Below are 15,499 nucleotides of genomic sequence, written 5' to 3' on the forward strand. Positions count from 1 at the left end.
ACAAATTGACTATTTTTTTCAGGCATTTTACAAAATGCCTGAAAATATGGTAAGGCATTTTACAAAATGACTAAAAGACTAAAACTGAATGGAATGTATTCAAAATTTTACGACTAAAAATATCAAATAAATAATTTTATTCTATCATTAAATATTGCATGAAATTTAAACAGTAAAAGTTTTATAATTGTAATTAAATCAATCTTTTACATAAACACTGAAGATGACAATTATTTGTTGCTGCATGTAATGTTTGGATGACAGCGACTGTTACACATTTGTCCTGACTTTTTGCAAAGGCAACGTTTAGTGTTACATCTAGGGTTTTTTAGGCATTTTACAAAATGCCTGTCAACTTTAGGCATTTTAGAAAATGCCTAAAAATTCAGTCATTTTACAAAATGCCTAAATTCAGAAAATGCCTGTAACATATATATTATTTGTGTATGCAAAGTTATTCCTTCAAGCTCAATTCCTAAATGAGTAAGATATTTCATATCATCCAAATGTCTTAACAAAAACTTGGCTTGTGCAAACAATGTTGTTATTGATCGAATTCATCTTTGTTCATTTAAACACACATGAATAAAAGTAAAACAATAAAAGTCGCCAATATGATCATGATATTATGCATTTCATATTGCCTAGCTACACAATTTCTTCTTCCAGATACTGGTCACTTTTACATTATGAATATTCTGGAGATTTGAATATTTGACGTAATAAAATGATCAATAGCAGTGAATTAACAATACTGTATACACCAATTTGATTGGCCGTTTGAAAAAAGTCAAATATGATCACTAAGAAAAATTATGAAACTGATGATCACGTGATTAACAACAGCGTAATAAAAAAATCTAGATATATATCTATATTTAGCGCAGATTCAGAGATGAACAGCGTAACATATTAATGGATGTTACTAGTAGAGTTACCTCCAAAGTAATTTAAATCCAAATGTTATGTAATTCATGTGCAGACACTATTTGAATTTCATTGTGTTTAACTTGAAATGAAAAAGAAAGTTAACTACAGAACCGTTATTCTAATGCATAACAAAAAGAATTCATATATCATGTATATCGTTCTAAAATTCACGTATGAAATAAAAATTAAAAAAAATCCACGAAATTTAGTGAATGATAAATGCGCTCAAAACATACTGTCATGCGAATGAAAACTCTCCATAGGCGGATCCAGGGGGGGGGCCTGGTGGACCCGGACCCCCCTTTCGTGAGAAAAATTTGGTTGATTATATAGGGAATCACTGAAGCATGATTGGAGAGGGCCCCCCTTAGGTCAGTCAGAGGGCCCCCCCTTAGGAAAAGTTCTGGATCCGCCACTGCTCTCAAGATGAATATACTCCATTGATGTGCAATACATTTTTCAGCATTTTACACCTCACTTACATTAAGCGAAAAAAAAAATAGCCGATCTTTTTCAACTGCATTTTTAGACAATTTTTGACGCATGACCTAAAATATTTTGCCGGGTTGTAATGCAACACTGGCATTTCTAGTAACAGGAACTGCTACCTGTTTTCCCTAGTTTGTGTAATAGTCTTCGTGAGAAAAACCGGATCACCAGTGGTACCCTATGGAAAATGCTTTACGAATAATTGCGCTCTTGTAACCCTATGCAGACCCTCATAATAATATACCTGGATTTTCTTATCTATAAATAACCATAAATAACATTTATTTATAACTTGAGGATAATAATGGCGAGGGGATTGCCGTCGTAAACAAGGCGTTTTCGTAATCTTGGAACGGTAATGTAACTATATGTTCAAATAGTTCAATATAAGTTCTATCATAATTGTAAAACAATATATTTCAGTATATTATTTACGTTTATATGTTGTTGTTTTTTAAATGGTCTCGTTTCCCTGATAATATAACACTATTTTTATACGGTAAGCCAGCTTAACACAACATTTTCGATTAATATCGTCTCGTGTAAATCTGGGACATAATTAATACATTATAGTCGCCGTGTAAACGTTGTTTATTTGTGCTTTTATTTAGATTCCTCGACAAGCTGTTTAACTTTATTTTATAATATATATAAAAATACATATTCGAACAGTGAAGGAATGGAGCTTTAGCAATGTTTAGAGACAGCTCAGTAGAGAAAACTCAAAAACGAGGCTCTTCGAGCTTTTTTCCTGTTTCTTTGCGAGTACAAATACATTTTATATTCTCCAAATAATTCTATCTAAATTTAAAAAAAAAGTTTAGTATTAATGTGAGAAAACAATTTTGAACTACATTTTCCCCTCATTTATCAATAACTACATGTTATGAAAGATGAACTTGCCAGTGTTTTTACGTTAAAGGGGCACTAGCTATCAAATTAATGTTCATCAGTTTTAATCAAATCCTCATCTTTGATTTATAACTATGTAAAACTTTTATCCAAAATATTAAAAGTCTAAAAAAACAATTAACAGGGCACGGGCATGAAAATACGTAGCTTCGTTTCGTGTGTATTTTAGTCTAGACGCCATCTAATTATTAATCGAGTTGACCTCTAAAGTCATCTGATGAACATAAAAGCGATGTCAACATAAATATAGATATACATAGATTAAGCAAACACGTGCTGTTGAATTTTCCTAGGTCTGTTTAATTTTATATTGTAGATGAAAAATAAATGTTTATCATCGTTTTTACCTGTACAAGAATGATTTTTTTACCAGGACTAAATTTTGTATTTACGCCAGACGCGCGTTTCGTCTACAAAAGACTCATCGGCAAACGGCTGGCACTGTGATTTTTCAGAGGGAGCTAGGAGTTTGAACAGCCAGCATGAACGGTTGTCGTATCTAGGTCAAATATGTCTCAATTTCGGAATGCAACATATTACAGTCATAATCAAATGAATTAGTAACATCATTTGCACCATTTAAGAGTTTGAAAGTGTTTTAAAGTTAAGGAAATATATTAAGTGCATGAAAATTTGATAAACTTCATAATCATGATTATTCTGCAGTAGTCAATATACGGATGTGCAAACATTTACTGGATTTAGAGCAGGGGTTTGTTCACAAAGCTAAAGAAGCATGTCATATTAGAATTGACTATTTGCATTTCATTATTGATTGAGCAAAAAAAAAAAAAGGAGAGGAGGAGAATGGGTCGTAACTTTTGGCTAGCGAACATGTATGCTATGATAACGATTGAATTTCTTACAGGCAAATGCATACTGTAATGTAAGCTGGTGTACACAAGCTATATCATGGCAGATGATGACGTAGCTGCTGTCGTAATTGACAACGGTTCTTATAAAATCAAGGCGGGGTTTGCAGGAGATGATTGCCATAGATCTGTTTTCTCGACAGTAGTTGGACGACCTGGTCGCCCAGCATATCAGGTTTTCATTTATGCTTTAAATTCTATAGTCATTTAAGGCCAAACAAATAAGTATGTGTGTTTAAAGTCACATGCTGAAAAAAAAACAGTGTAGGTAAGGTAGGTAGGGAATTTTTAATTTTTTTACATTGAGTCAATGGGAGAAACATTGTGATCGACTTTAATATAACAGTGCTTAATAAAAAATGGCCCAAAAAACTTTAGGGTAGGTGATAAAACATAGTGTAGGTTGGGGTACAGTAATCACACATCCTTTTTGTTTTGCCTAATAGACAATTCAGGGACAATGCTAAAGTGTTGTACAATGTATTTGTATAAAAGGAAAAGTTTGTTGATTTGATTTGCCTGGTTTTTTTTATACGACCAAAAACAAAATTGCGGTCGTTTTGGTATCACGTCGTCGTCGTTGTCCTCAGCGCCGTCCGAATAATAACTCAAGGATAAGTTAATAGAAGGAAAAACTGGGAATGATTTTGGGGGTTAAGGTCCTAACAGTTTATGAATAAGGGGATGTGTGTAATGGCTCAGGAATTAAGGGCATAAAGGGGTAAAACAAGGGTTTCCTGGTTAATGGACAATTACATATGACAATTTTTAAAAAAGCAGTGGAAAAGACTAATCCAAACACAATCTTTGGATTACCTCCCTTACATTGCTTTTAAATATGTATAAAGAAATGTTGTATTGTATTGAGATGATTAGCTGTCAATCTATTTTTAGAAGTTACTTTAAAATGCTGATTAAGGAATATTAGTTTTTATTTTTAGACATAATTATGTAAATCATTTTCTATTTTTAGACTGTTTTGATGTATTCTTATGGGAAATTATGGTTGCAAAATTGGAAATTTGAATTAAGATTATGACAATACGCATTTTTTTTTTGTGTGTTTTTGTGTGTGTGTGTGTAAATATATAAACCAGTTTGTTTCCATGCACTATCGCAACCATTTATTTCTGTATATATTTTTGAATTGTCATCTGCTATCAACAACATAAGACGGGTGTAAATATATAAACCAGTCTGTTTCCATGCACTATCACAAACATTTATTTCTGTATATATTTTTGAATTGTCATCTGCTATCAACAACATAAGACGGGTGTAAATAGTTGGGAAGGATCCGGACTTGAACTGCTAACGCGTCTTTGGTCAAATGAATAATCACCTTATGTGTTCCTTGCAGCAGCGGAACCGTAATTCCTATATGGTCCTCTCTTTCTTTAATTTTAATTTCCATCTTTTGTATCTTCTTTGAAATCCAAATTTTTAAGAAAAAATCTTACAAGTTTTACTTGTAGGTATCTGCCAGTGACCATAAGGACTTTTATGTCGGTGACGAGGCTCAGCACAGACGTTCAACGCTTAATTTGAATTATCCAATAGAACATGGCATCATTACGAATTGGGACGACATGGAGATCGTTTGGCAGCGTTGTTTTAATGATGAACTGAGGGTAGACCCAGCTGAGCATCCGATAATCATTACAGAACCCCCATTAAATCCAAAAGCGCAAAAAGAAAGGACTGTTCAAGTGATGTTTGAAAAATTGAATGCATGCGCATTTTTTCTTGCCTTGTCGTCCGAACTTTCCTTATACGCTGCCGGTCGTGTTTCAGGTATCACTGTGGATGTAGGAGACGGAGTGTCATGTGCTATGACGATTTATGAAGGTAAACGCAAAGTTTTTTTAGTTTTATTTTTTTTATTGCGAAAACTTACTGGATTGGTAGTTGTGATGTTTAAGAGTTAAGAAAGCAAATATCCTGTCCGGCTTAAAAAATTAAAAGAAATAAGTATTTTTTTTTAGAAAGCTTTGAATTTTAGTCCTATGAATGCCGTAAACCGATAAAACTTTGATTGGTTTGGAGAGAAATGATTAGAGAAAAGACATGAAATGTATATTCGCTGATGCTTCGCTGATGCTTCGCTGAGCGAACAGCATACATTAATTTGGAGAAATATGAAACACTGTTCGGCTCACACAATCTGGATAATGTGTATGATAAGGGTGACATGACTTCCAACGAACTGTTACATTACGATCTAGTATCTAATGAGTAGATGTGGGAGGATTGCCAATGAGACAACTATCCAACACCGCCGCTGGACGGTACTCATCTATCAACCCTTTTATCGAGAAAGCTTAGAGATGACAAACAGCCCTTTTAACTATAAAGGAGTAGGTCCGATAAGGACCGTTTGGCCTCAAATTTCAGGTTCATCTGACGAAAGATTTTGGCCACTTTTTAAACCCTTAAGTGTCTATTTCATTTTATTGCATTAGTTTATGTGAAAGATACAAATGTATTTAACTGATTAGGCATTAAAAAACGATCCGATTCAAGCTCAATTATGAAAAATCTACCAAATATGCCGAAAAATGTCACTTTTCGGATGTTTTTTTGTCAAAAATGAAAGTGGCCGCATCCGTGTTCATCCTCAACCTTTATATATGTTATGTATTATCATCAAATACAACCTACATTTCAATATTAAGGATAAACACGAATGCGGCCACTTTCGTTTTACACGGAAACTGTCTAAAAATTAAATAAAATGCTAGAATTGTGAAGATTTCAGTAATTTAGCATGACTTAATGGTACCGATATATGTGCATTGTGTTGTCAAAAACAGCCCATATTTATGTAGCAGAAGCATTCTACTGTCCAATGAATAACTAAAAGTTTACATTTTAACAATTTTGTAAAACTTCTAAATTTTGGGGCCAAAAAGGGGTCTTACAGGACCTACTCCTTTGATGACGAATTTGTTCATAATCTTTGTTGATTATTGATAGTTTTAGAAAATGTCTTTAAAATTCTCAAAAAAATCTAATCAACTAGCTGAGATATTCAGACGTTGATGAAAGGGGCTAGATCCGTGTTTACAAAGGATATAGGGTGGAAATTTCTAATTATACATAACTTGAAAGTGATTGTTATATTCAGGACGCTGTATTAAGCCGGCTACAAGACGACTTGATTTTGGAGGACGGGATTTGACGCTGAATCTACAAAAAATGCTGCACGAGAAAGGATATGATTTTGTAAATAATTGTAAGTAAAGTAATGGGGTTAAAGGGAGAATGGGGAATATACTAGCATAACAGAGAGGTTATATTTATAGGGCCGTTGGTGAATATTATCAGATTATTACATGTGTGGCATTTTTCATATAGCATGTATTATCAGCCCTAGGTTCAATATCAGCCCAAGAGCTGCATGGCTGTATTTTACTTATAAATGGACTTAAGTTTTTCTTCCAGTTAACATTACATACAGTCTCTGCAGTTAAAGTATTTAAAACATTTTTAAGATTCTTAAACTAACCTGGATTTTTACCAAACTTGGACAGAAGCTTCTGACAATCAAAAGATAGTATCGAGAGGAATAATTTTATTGATTTTTTCATCATTTTTGATGAGTGTGTGATTAACAGCAAAAGTAGGCGAGACACTGGGTTCCGCGGAACCCTTACAAATTTTCATGCTTCAGTGACTACTTGAAAAAAAAGTTCAGATTTTTTGTAATGTTAAATTCTCTCTTGTTATAAGAAATAGGATATAACTATATTTGGTAAGTGCGTACCTTGCAATGTCCTCATGCCTGTCAGACAGTTTTCACTTGACCTCGACCTCATTTCATGGATCAGTGAACAAGATTAAGTTTTGGTGGTCAAGTCCACATCTGAGATACAATAAGCAATAGGTCTAGTATATTAGGTGTATGGAAAACTGCAAGGTATACATGTCCAACTGGCAGGTGTCATCTGACCTTGACCTCATTTTTATGGTTCAGTGGTTATAGTTAAGTTTTTGTGTTTTGGTCTGTTTTTCTTATACAATATGCAATAGGTCAACTATATTCGGTGTATGGAAATATTTTATGGTCTGTTTGTCAGTCCTGCAGGTTTCATTTGACCTTGACCTCACTTTCACGGTTCATTGATAAATGTTTAGCTTTCTTGGTTAATGTTGAGTTTATTTGACAGTTGTAATAAAGCTTTATATTTAGGACTATCAACGTAATATAAATGATATAGTAAAGGAGGCGAGACATTTCAGCGTGTGCACTCTTGTTTTCATATTCAACCGAAATTAACGTATGTACATGTAATTAAATGAGTGCAGTTCACCGAAATTGAATGACTAGGAAGGCGAGGCGAACACAAAGGTCATTGACATCTAGCCACATATATCATTTGTTTAGTTTAAACATATTTATTTATAGTGGATTGGGAAACAATATAAAAAAGAAGATGTGGTATGATTGCCAATGAGACAACTATCCTCAAAAGACCAAAATGACACAGACATTAACAACTATAGGTCACCGTACGGCCTTCAACAATGAGCAAAGCCCATACCGCATAGTCAGCTATAAAAGGCCCCGATAAGACAATGTAAAACAATTCAAACGAGAAAACTAACGGCCTTATTTATGTAAAAAAATGAAGTTTTGCAACTTATATTAATCCCTTTCCACTTTGCGGGTGTAAGTGCTGCCTTAAAGCGGCATTAGCCTACTCTTTTTCGAAATCTACAAGGGTGTCTTTAACGTGCAAGAGATATGGCTCTCTCTTAACACGGGTCAGCCATTAATCGTCCCCTTCCGACGGACTATTATCGTTTCCTCAAGACCATACTCGCAGATGGTGTCAAGGGAGAGCCGAAAATTGAGTTCCTGAAATTCTCATCCCAAACAGGAATCGAACCAGGAACCTTTGTGTTATCGTTTGTGCATTAATAGTTTCCTTAAAAATATATTTCATACAGTCTTGATTAAAAAAACAGAAATAAGACCGGCAAAATAGCAAAACACCATTCAAATTGCTATTTTGCCGCAGCCGGCAAAATAGCCACGGCCAAACAATAACAAACGATCCAGAAAAGAGGACAGTACAGCTTATTTGAAAGATGAATGTTGCTTTGTTAGATTTTAATTTTAACTATGTGAATAAAACAAATTAATGCATGGAACATTACTTTTTAAAATGGTATTTTCAAACCTTATGTAGAAATATACTGGATAGAATTAGTATCTGTATACATGTTACAGTATGTTCTTGTGTATATTTTTTGCAGCTGAATTGGAGATTGTTAGAGAAATGAAAGAAAAGCTGTGTTATGTAGCTTTAGATTGTAAACAAGAGGCCAGAAATGTTCGCGATGAGAAATTTGAACTTCCGGATGGAAACACAATCACAATCGGGAAAGAGAGGTTTATGTGCCCGGAAGCTTTATTTGGGCCTATCCCGGGTTAGAATAATGTAATTTTATTACCTAATGCTTGAAGGTCAATGCCATAGGTCAAACATCGACCGTGATCTAAATTTGAAGGCAGAACAGAATGGTGAATGCTACGTATATACTACTATATTAAAATAAAGAGATTTAATTTTGGTATGATTGCCAATGAGACAACTATCCACCAAAGTTCAAATGAAGTGGGTTTAAGCAATTATAGGCAAATGTGAGAAAACCCCATACCGTATACTAGTTGTCGGCTATACTTGTTCCGACATCTCCACCTCGCACGCACTCACAATTTAGGGATTCAAGCTCGGCTAGTCTTAGCGGACTCAATTGTTCCGGTATTTCGATCGCTTGTTTTAAAGATTTTTGGGAAAATAAACAACACGGTTGTATTCATAAGATAGTATTTTCATTTGTCACAACTCGGCCAATTCCGTTCCTTTATTGGATAGAAGGAGAGTAGCGGATTTACCCGAGGATTGCCGATTGATAGTATGGGCATATTGCTTACAAGTGTGTTCGTCTAATCGTTAGGATGCAAATACGTTCAGCTGTTTGACTTTCCCGTATGAGGTAAACATTTAGGGAAGTTTACCATGAATGTTCTGTCAAATCATTTAGAAGATTAAGACACATAAGCATATTCTTCTTTTTCTTCAAATTACTGTCCACATTCAACATAATGAATATTCTTGTAAATTCATTATGATTTGAACTGTTTTAAGAATACATGCGATCTTTGAACTATGTACATACACATATATTGATGGCACTGGCTACGGTTACTTGAAAATGTAACAATAATAAAATAATATTGTTAGATTGGATACTAATTGCCGGAATCCAGTGTTGAATAAGGAACTGATTAATTACGATTGTAACAATATTATTTGAGTCTACGGTTACATTGCGTTATCGTTACATACTTATGCACTTCAAATGTTCAATGTACGCTAAAAAGTTAACAATAAATACAAAAGGTATGTCTGGTAATAGAGGCCATAGATGGATGTAGCACGGAGAAATTTGACCGGACGTGGCTTCAAACTTGTACATCCCGCACAGCAAAACGAACGCCCCACTTTGGCAAGCATTTTACTGTCGATCGAAAAAATACCACGTGACCCAGTCACCCTTGGGGCACATACAAAGAGGCTATGTTTATTTAAAAATGACAGACCGTCAAATATTTTGTTCATTTCATGTTTGTATTTAGCCAGTTAATTTAAACTTGCTTTTAACTTTTGCATCTTTGTAGGTGTAGGATCTGGAGGTATAGTGGATATGTTGAAAAGTAATTTGGATTCAACAGACGTAGACTGCAAAAAAGATTTATTATGTAATGTCATTCTGTCAGGAGCAACTACTTTGTTCCCTGGTAAGTATGTACAGCAGATTGTATATTCCGGGCAGGTAAACAGTTACTCCTTGCCAAAAAATGCCATTGAAAGTTACATGTGTACTTCTAAAACTTGTTCTCTGTACAGGATAACCGGGATACCATGTCTCAACTTACATTTGGTCTTTGTTTACTCCGTGCCTAAAGGTACCATTGTAAGTTCAAAACAGCGCTCTTAATGTATTTTGGAAAACTGTTTCTCTTTATAGAATAACTGGGATACGATGTCTTAACTCACATGCGGTGTTTGTTTACTCCATGCCAAAAATACCATTGTAAGTTCAAAACAACGTTATACATGTACTTCTAATACTTGTTTTCTGTATAGGATTACTGAGATGCGATGTCTCAACTCACGTGCGGTCTTTGTTTACTCTATGCCAAAAAATACCATTGTAATTTCAAAACAACTTTAAAAGTGTACTTCAAAACTTGTTTTGCTGTATAGGATTACTGGGATGTGTATCTCAACTCACATGCGGTCTTTGTTTACTGCCTGCCAAAAAATACCATTGTAATTTCAAAACAACTTTAAAAGTGTACTTCAGGTTGTGTAATATTTCTCGTTGAGACATTTTGACTCAGTGTAGATTAACATTGCAGTTGATTGATGCATAGCCGGAGACGCGCACCCTTTCGACGCAGACGATATTGCTCCTCTTTTAGTTTACGTGATTCCCTCATATTTGTAAAATTTATATGTATATGTATAGAGATATAAGAAGATGTGGTATGAGTGCAAATGAGACTCGTATGTTCTTTATGGATTTTTGGGATTCGAACTTTTGTAAACTACAAGTACACACCCGTGATATCGCGGGTCCGTGACTGAGTAAAGTATATAACTATGCATAAGCCTTGTTTAAGTAATTGGTATTGTCATCTGATAAAGTCATCTCGATTATAAGATACACAGTTTTCTCTGCTTTCAAATCTTTCTGTTTGAACCCGTCGACCTGGAACTTATCAATTATTGGTAATATGAATTATTTGGAAAACAAAAGGTCCTGGCTATCCAGGAATGGGGTATTTTTTAATCAACAGCATTGTCCTATATTGGTTATCTTAGAAAGTCTTGCTGATTGCTGAATAAAACTACAATAGGGAACAATTTGACAATGATTGAATTTAGTAGTGTCAGCCCTTTGATTATGACCCGTGTATATAGCAAAATCCTAAATACACCGTTTGGTGGTGCGCCTGTCAAATGCGGAACGTACAGATAAGGTAATAGCTAACAGGTGAATATACTATTGGTATCGGTATCGGTTCGACCCGGAACTTGTTAATTATTGGCAATATTAATTATGTGGAAAACAAAAGGGTCTGGAGTGGTGTAATTTTTAATCTACACCATTGTCCTATATTAGTTATATATAGAGTTGAATTCTTTGATTTGTCGTTTTTACCCGATGACGGCTGACAAATTGGACCTCGTAATTTTAGTATTATTATAGATTGTTGACCTTATTTGATAAGATATAATCTAGCATAGGTCATCTGTCAATCAACGATGAATGTTTATAAAATAAACACGAAAAAAACCCTGATTAGCTTATAAATCCAAACAGGATTGGGTTCAATATCGTAGCAGCTACGTAGCTGCTATCAATATCTATGTAGAAACTATAAGCAAGCTGCTCGTTCAATACCTATAAATCTACGTAGCACTACGTAGCCGCTACGATATTGAACGCAAGGTTACGCGAATTAGAATCAAACTCGTAAATAATTTGCGATCAATAATCAGTTAATGACCTTTTAACGAAGTATTTAAATTTTCCCTATAACTTAGTGATATCTTTTGCACTCAAATAATGCCAGGAAAAAGGTAGAAAAAAAAACATTGCTGCAATCAATTGAAAATGAGTCATTTGCTTTTGTATTGTCAAAATAGTGATTCTTTAGGCCATCTTGTATTTAAGAAATGACTGTAATATTTTTTCTGTTTATGAAGAAATAACAAAAAAAAATTGGTGACACTAAATAAAGAGCGTAGCGGGTTATTTAACAGTGTGCACCACATTTTTTATGTTATTTCGAATAGACAGAAAAAATATTACAGTCATTTCTTATAATTTAATTCTAAATTCCATTTTAAACCGTAGAAAACAATGAAAAAACGTTGGTGACGTCACGGTCACATGACTAAATTATGTCTATGGGCTCATAACAAAATAACGTCAGCCAATCAGAAGACGCGTTACATCCAAAATTAAATTATATAAAAATATACAAAATCATAGTGGAAAATTATATAGAAGACTTAAATAACTAACAGAGTAATTAATAAAAATTCGGCGTATCAACAAAAAGACAGTATAAAACATACGATCCCTGACAAACAATGGTATATGGAACTAGTACATGTTGTATTTCATGACTTGAAATATATTTGAATTCGTTATTTATAAAGGAAAATAACGCCATTCTTGAAGTTAACAAACTGGAGAACACTCTGCACAAATGTCCAATCAGATATATATTCCTTTAAGAACATGTAATACTTAATAAATGTTTTTTTTTTTTTTTATCTAATCAGGGTTTCCTGAGAGAATTAGAGAAGGAATAGAATATTTTGTTCCAAGAACAACGAAAGTGAAAGTGATAGCTGTCCCAGAACGTGAATCCTTAGTGTGGATTGGTGGATCTATTTTAGGATCTTTATCCACATTTCAATCGTACTGGATAACAAAACAGGAATACGAAGAATATGGACCAACAATCGTGCATAGGAGAGATTAACGAATGGACAATCAAAATAATCGGAACTGACTGGTTCAGTATATAAAGCATTATGGGTAATATCTTCAACAATGAACAAAACAATCAACAAATGGACAAGTCATTTAAATAAAACTTAGAAAATTATACGTTATTTTCAACGTCATAAAACTAGAAAAAATGTAATATTGTGATATTGATTGAACCTTTTTTCTCTTCTCTTGTCTATTAAATACTTTATATCAACTTGTATATACATGATGTCTTTTGGTGTGTATGGTTTTTTTTATATATCTGTTTCGTAGACAATTTACCCCATGACGTTTTTATAATTATATTCACACAGTATTTATATAGTAAATCATTGATTAGGGAACGACCATTTAACTTCAAAAGGTGGGGGATTGGTGGTTTGAAATGGATTTTTCAAGCAGATGACAAAAAAAAAAATTCTGCATGCAGATTACCCCCATACATTAAAGTGAAAAAAATCAGAAAAAAATAATTTTATTGACAGCGTCGAAAAATTAAAAAAATGTTCACAAAAAATGTTTAAAGTTAAATTGTTGCCCCTTTATTATAAATCTGACAGACGATCAAAGCCAAACTATACATTTTTTTGAGACTTATTTCAATCATAAATTACTACTCAAGACATTACAAAGGATAGGAATTAGATTGATAGAATAGAGAATAATTGGATCCTTGAATTATAAAGGATAGAGAATAATCGGTAAAAGTTGTAGAATTCTCTGCCTTTTGGACTCGGGTGGATTTTTATCTCATTAGTTTCCGTACCACATCTTCTTATTTTATGTTTAAGAAATGAGTAGAGAACATGCTTTTAAAAAAAGAATACATACATAAATTCATCCTCATCCAGGACCTCTTTTATGACTGTCCGTACTGATACATGTATCTAGTATATTCATGTGACCATAAATTAAGTGTTTCACTTGAATAACTCTCCATGGGCGAAACGTCTGCCATGGAACTTTTAAATCCGACAGGTGTATCAATGTTATTTCCTACTGTTAATGCAAACCACAGTTGCGTATTTATGTGTATATTGATCAATTGTTGGTGTTTAACGCCACTTCTGTCAGGGCCGTAACTAGCTTTTTATAATATTGAGGCAAAATATATTCGCCGAGCGTAGCGAGGTGAAAAAATTATGCGTGGGGTCTCGGGGCCGCTTAAGGCCCCCAGAAGCTCTGAGAAAAATAACGCAAGATCGTGCATTCTGAGCGTTTCCCGGACTCTTTCTTACATTGAAACGCAATTAATTTTAATCTATTTCTTTTGACAATATTCTTGTCTCAAAGCAAAAACTCTTTGTAATTTAAGACTTTTAGGTTTTACGGGGACAACATTAAAAGTAGACCGATATGTAGAATAAAGCAAAAACCGAAATTCTCATAATCATTGTGTCTGTCTGTTCTTGTCTTGTATTGTGCTTAATTCAGACTTTGGTGATTTTTTTATGGCTAGATTGAAATAGAGTGACAGTGCAGTATTATATTTTAAGTACTAGTACTGCTTAAGTCGACACTAAGGACCATCTTGACCTTGTTTTATGGTATTAATGATTCTTTTATTGTTGAAGACCCTCCATCAACTATCAAGATGAAGAATAGGGAAAAAAAAACTTTGGCCATTGATCATTTGTATTTTTTCTATGCATTGACTTCGTGTGAGATAAGGTCCTGTGCACGTTTACTCCATATTCTTTTTTTCTGTTTAAGAGTCTAAACACGACTTCATGCAAGTTTAATCCTTCAATGTAAAAGGTCATATGGCAATACATTGACTTTTTTAAAGATGATTTGATACCGGAAAATTGGTGGTCTTACTGTAATTTAAACCATGTCAGCTATCTAGTTTCATCTACAAAAAAGAGCCAGTTTTGTATTCTTTGATATCAAGTTCTATTCTCCATGCAGAAAAGACATTTTTTTTATATGTCCAGTAGCATCGTATATTCTTAAAATAGTTTCTCGTACAATGTCTGGCCATCGGTGATCATGCAACATGGCAAAACCACAGTTTACGAATGAAAATCAACACTCTGCAGACTATAGTTATAAAGTAGGACAATAAATGAACAAAAGACAAACCCGGGACACAGAAGTACAAACAATAGACCATCAACTCTGAAAACTAAAAGTAAAATAGAAACATGGATCTCGAAAAAAATGCACGGGAGACATCGGAAAGACTTGCAAGACACTTTCCGTGAACACAATTCAGGCTGATATGAAGACAATCCTGTTTCATTTTTTTTTGTTTTTTTTTTTTTGTTTTGGAAATTTCCAACATGAGGCATTTGCCTCGTTTGCCTCAATGTAGTTACGGCCCTGACTGTACTATTGACTATATTATGGCGGCCTGTATTTATTTTTATCGCACCGCGGGTAAAATATCACGTGATTGGTTTAACGCCGTCACTCGGTGACACCCTATGAGACCGTATTTCATAGGGGGTTCATGACGAGTTAATGGTGACGTCATCTATCGATGTTGTTGTGTTTTATTGTTTATTTTTCAACATAACGCAGCAGAAAAAGTCCAGCGTGCGATAAATTCGTTATACGGTTAACTACTAACCCCCTACGGACCATAGAGGGTGAATAAAATCCATAGGGGATTCGGCCTCCGGCCTCACCCACTATGAATTTTACTAACCCTCTCTGGATCCGTATGGGGTCAGTAGCGAACCATATAACTTATTATGAGCGAG

The 15,499-nt window shown here is 34.1% G+C and overlaps 1 protein-coding gene across 3 annotated transcripts; it reads left to right on the forward strand.

Annotated features, from left to right (window-relative positions):
- Nucleotides 1-1,700: 1,700 nt before the first annotated feature.
- On the forward strand, nucleotides 1,701-12,906 carry LOC143042755 (actin, muscle-like). Of its 3 annotated transcripts, none has more exons than XM_076215211.1 (7): nucleotides 1,701-1,774; nucleotides 3,200-3,378; nucleotides 4,679-5,051; nucleotides 6,331-6,438; nucleotides 8,466-8,639; nucleotides 9,895-10,014; nucleotides 12,578-12,906. In XM_076215211.1, exons 2-7 carry the CDS (start codon nucleotides 3,244-3,246, stop codon nucleotides 12,778-12,780), a joined length of 1,113 nt encoding a protein of 370 aa, XP_076071326.1. In that variant the 5' UTR covers nucleotides 1,701-1,774; nucleotides 3,200-3,243; the 3' UTR covers nucleotides 12,781-12,906. The 3 variants fall into 3 exon arrangements, with proteins under 3 accessions (XP_076071326.1, XP_076071328.1, XP_076071327.1); XM_076215212.1 differs by having other exon boundaries at nucleotides 1,724-1,779; XM_076215213.1 differs by lacking the exon at nucleotides 3,200-3,378 and having other exon boundaries at nucleotides 1,721-1,774.
- Nucleotides 12,907-15,499: the final 2,593 nt, after the last annotated feature.

Source organism: Mytilus galloprovincialis, chromosome 8, assembly GCF_965363235.1.
Source record: "Mytilus galloprovincialis chromosome 8, xbMytGall1.hap1.1, whole genome shotgun sequence".
Classification (NCBI taxonomy): domain Eukaryota; kingdom Metazoa; phylum Mollusca; class Bivalvia; order Mytilida; family Mytilidae; genus Mytilus; species Mytilus galloprovincialis.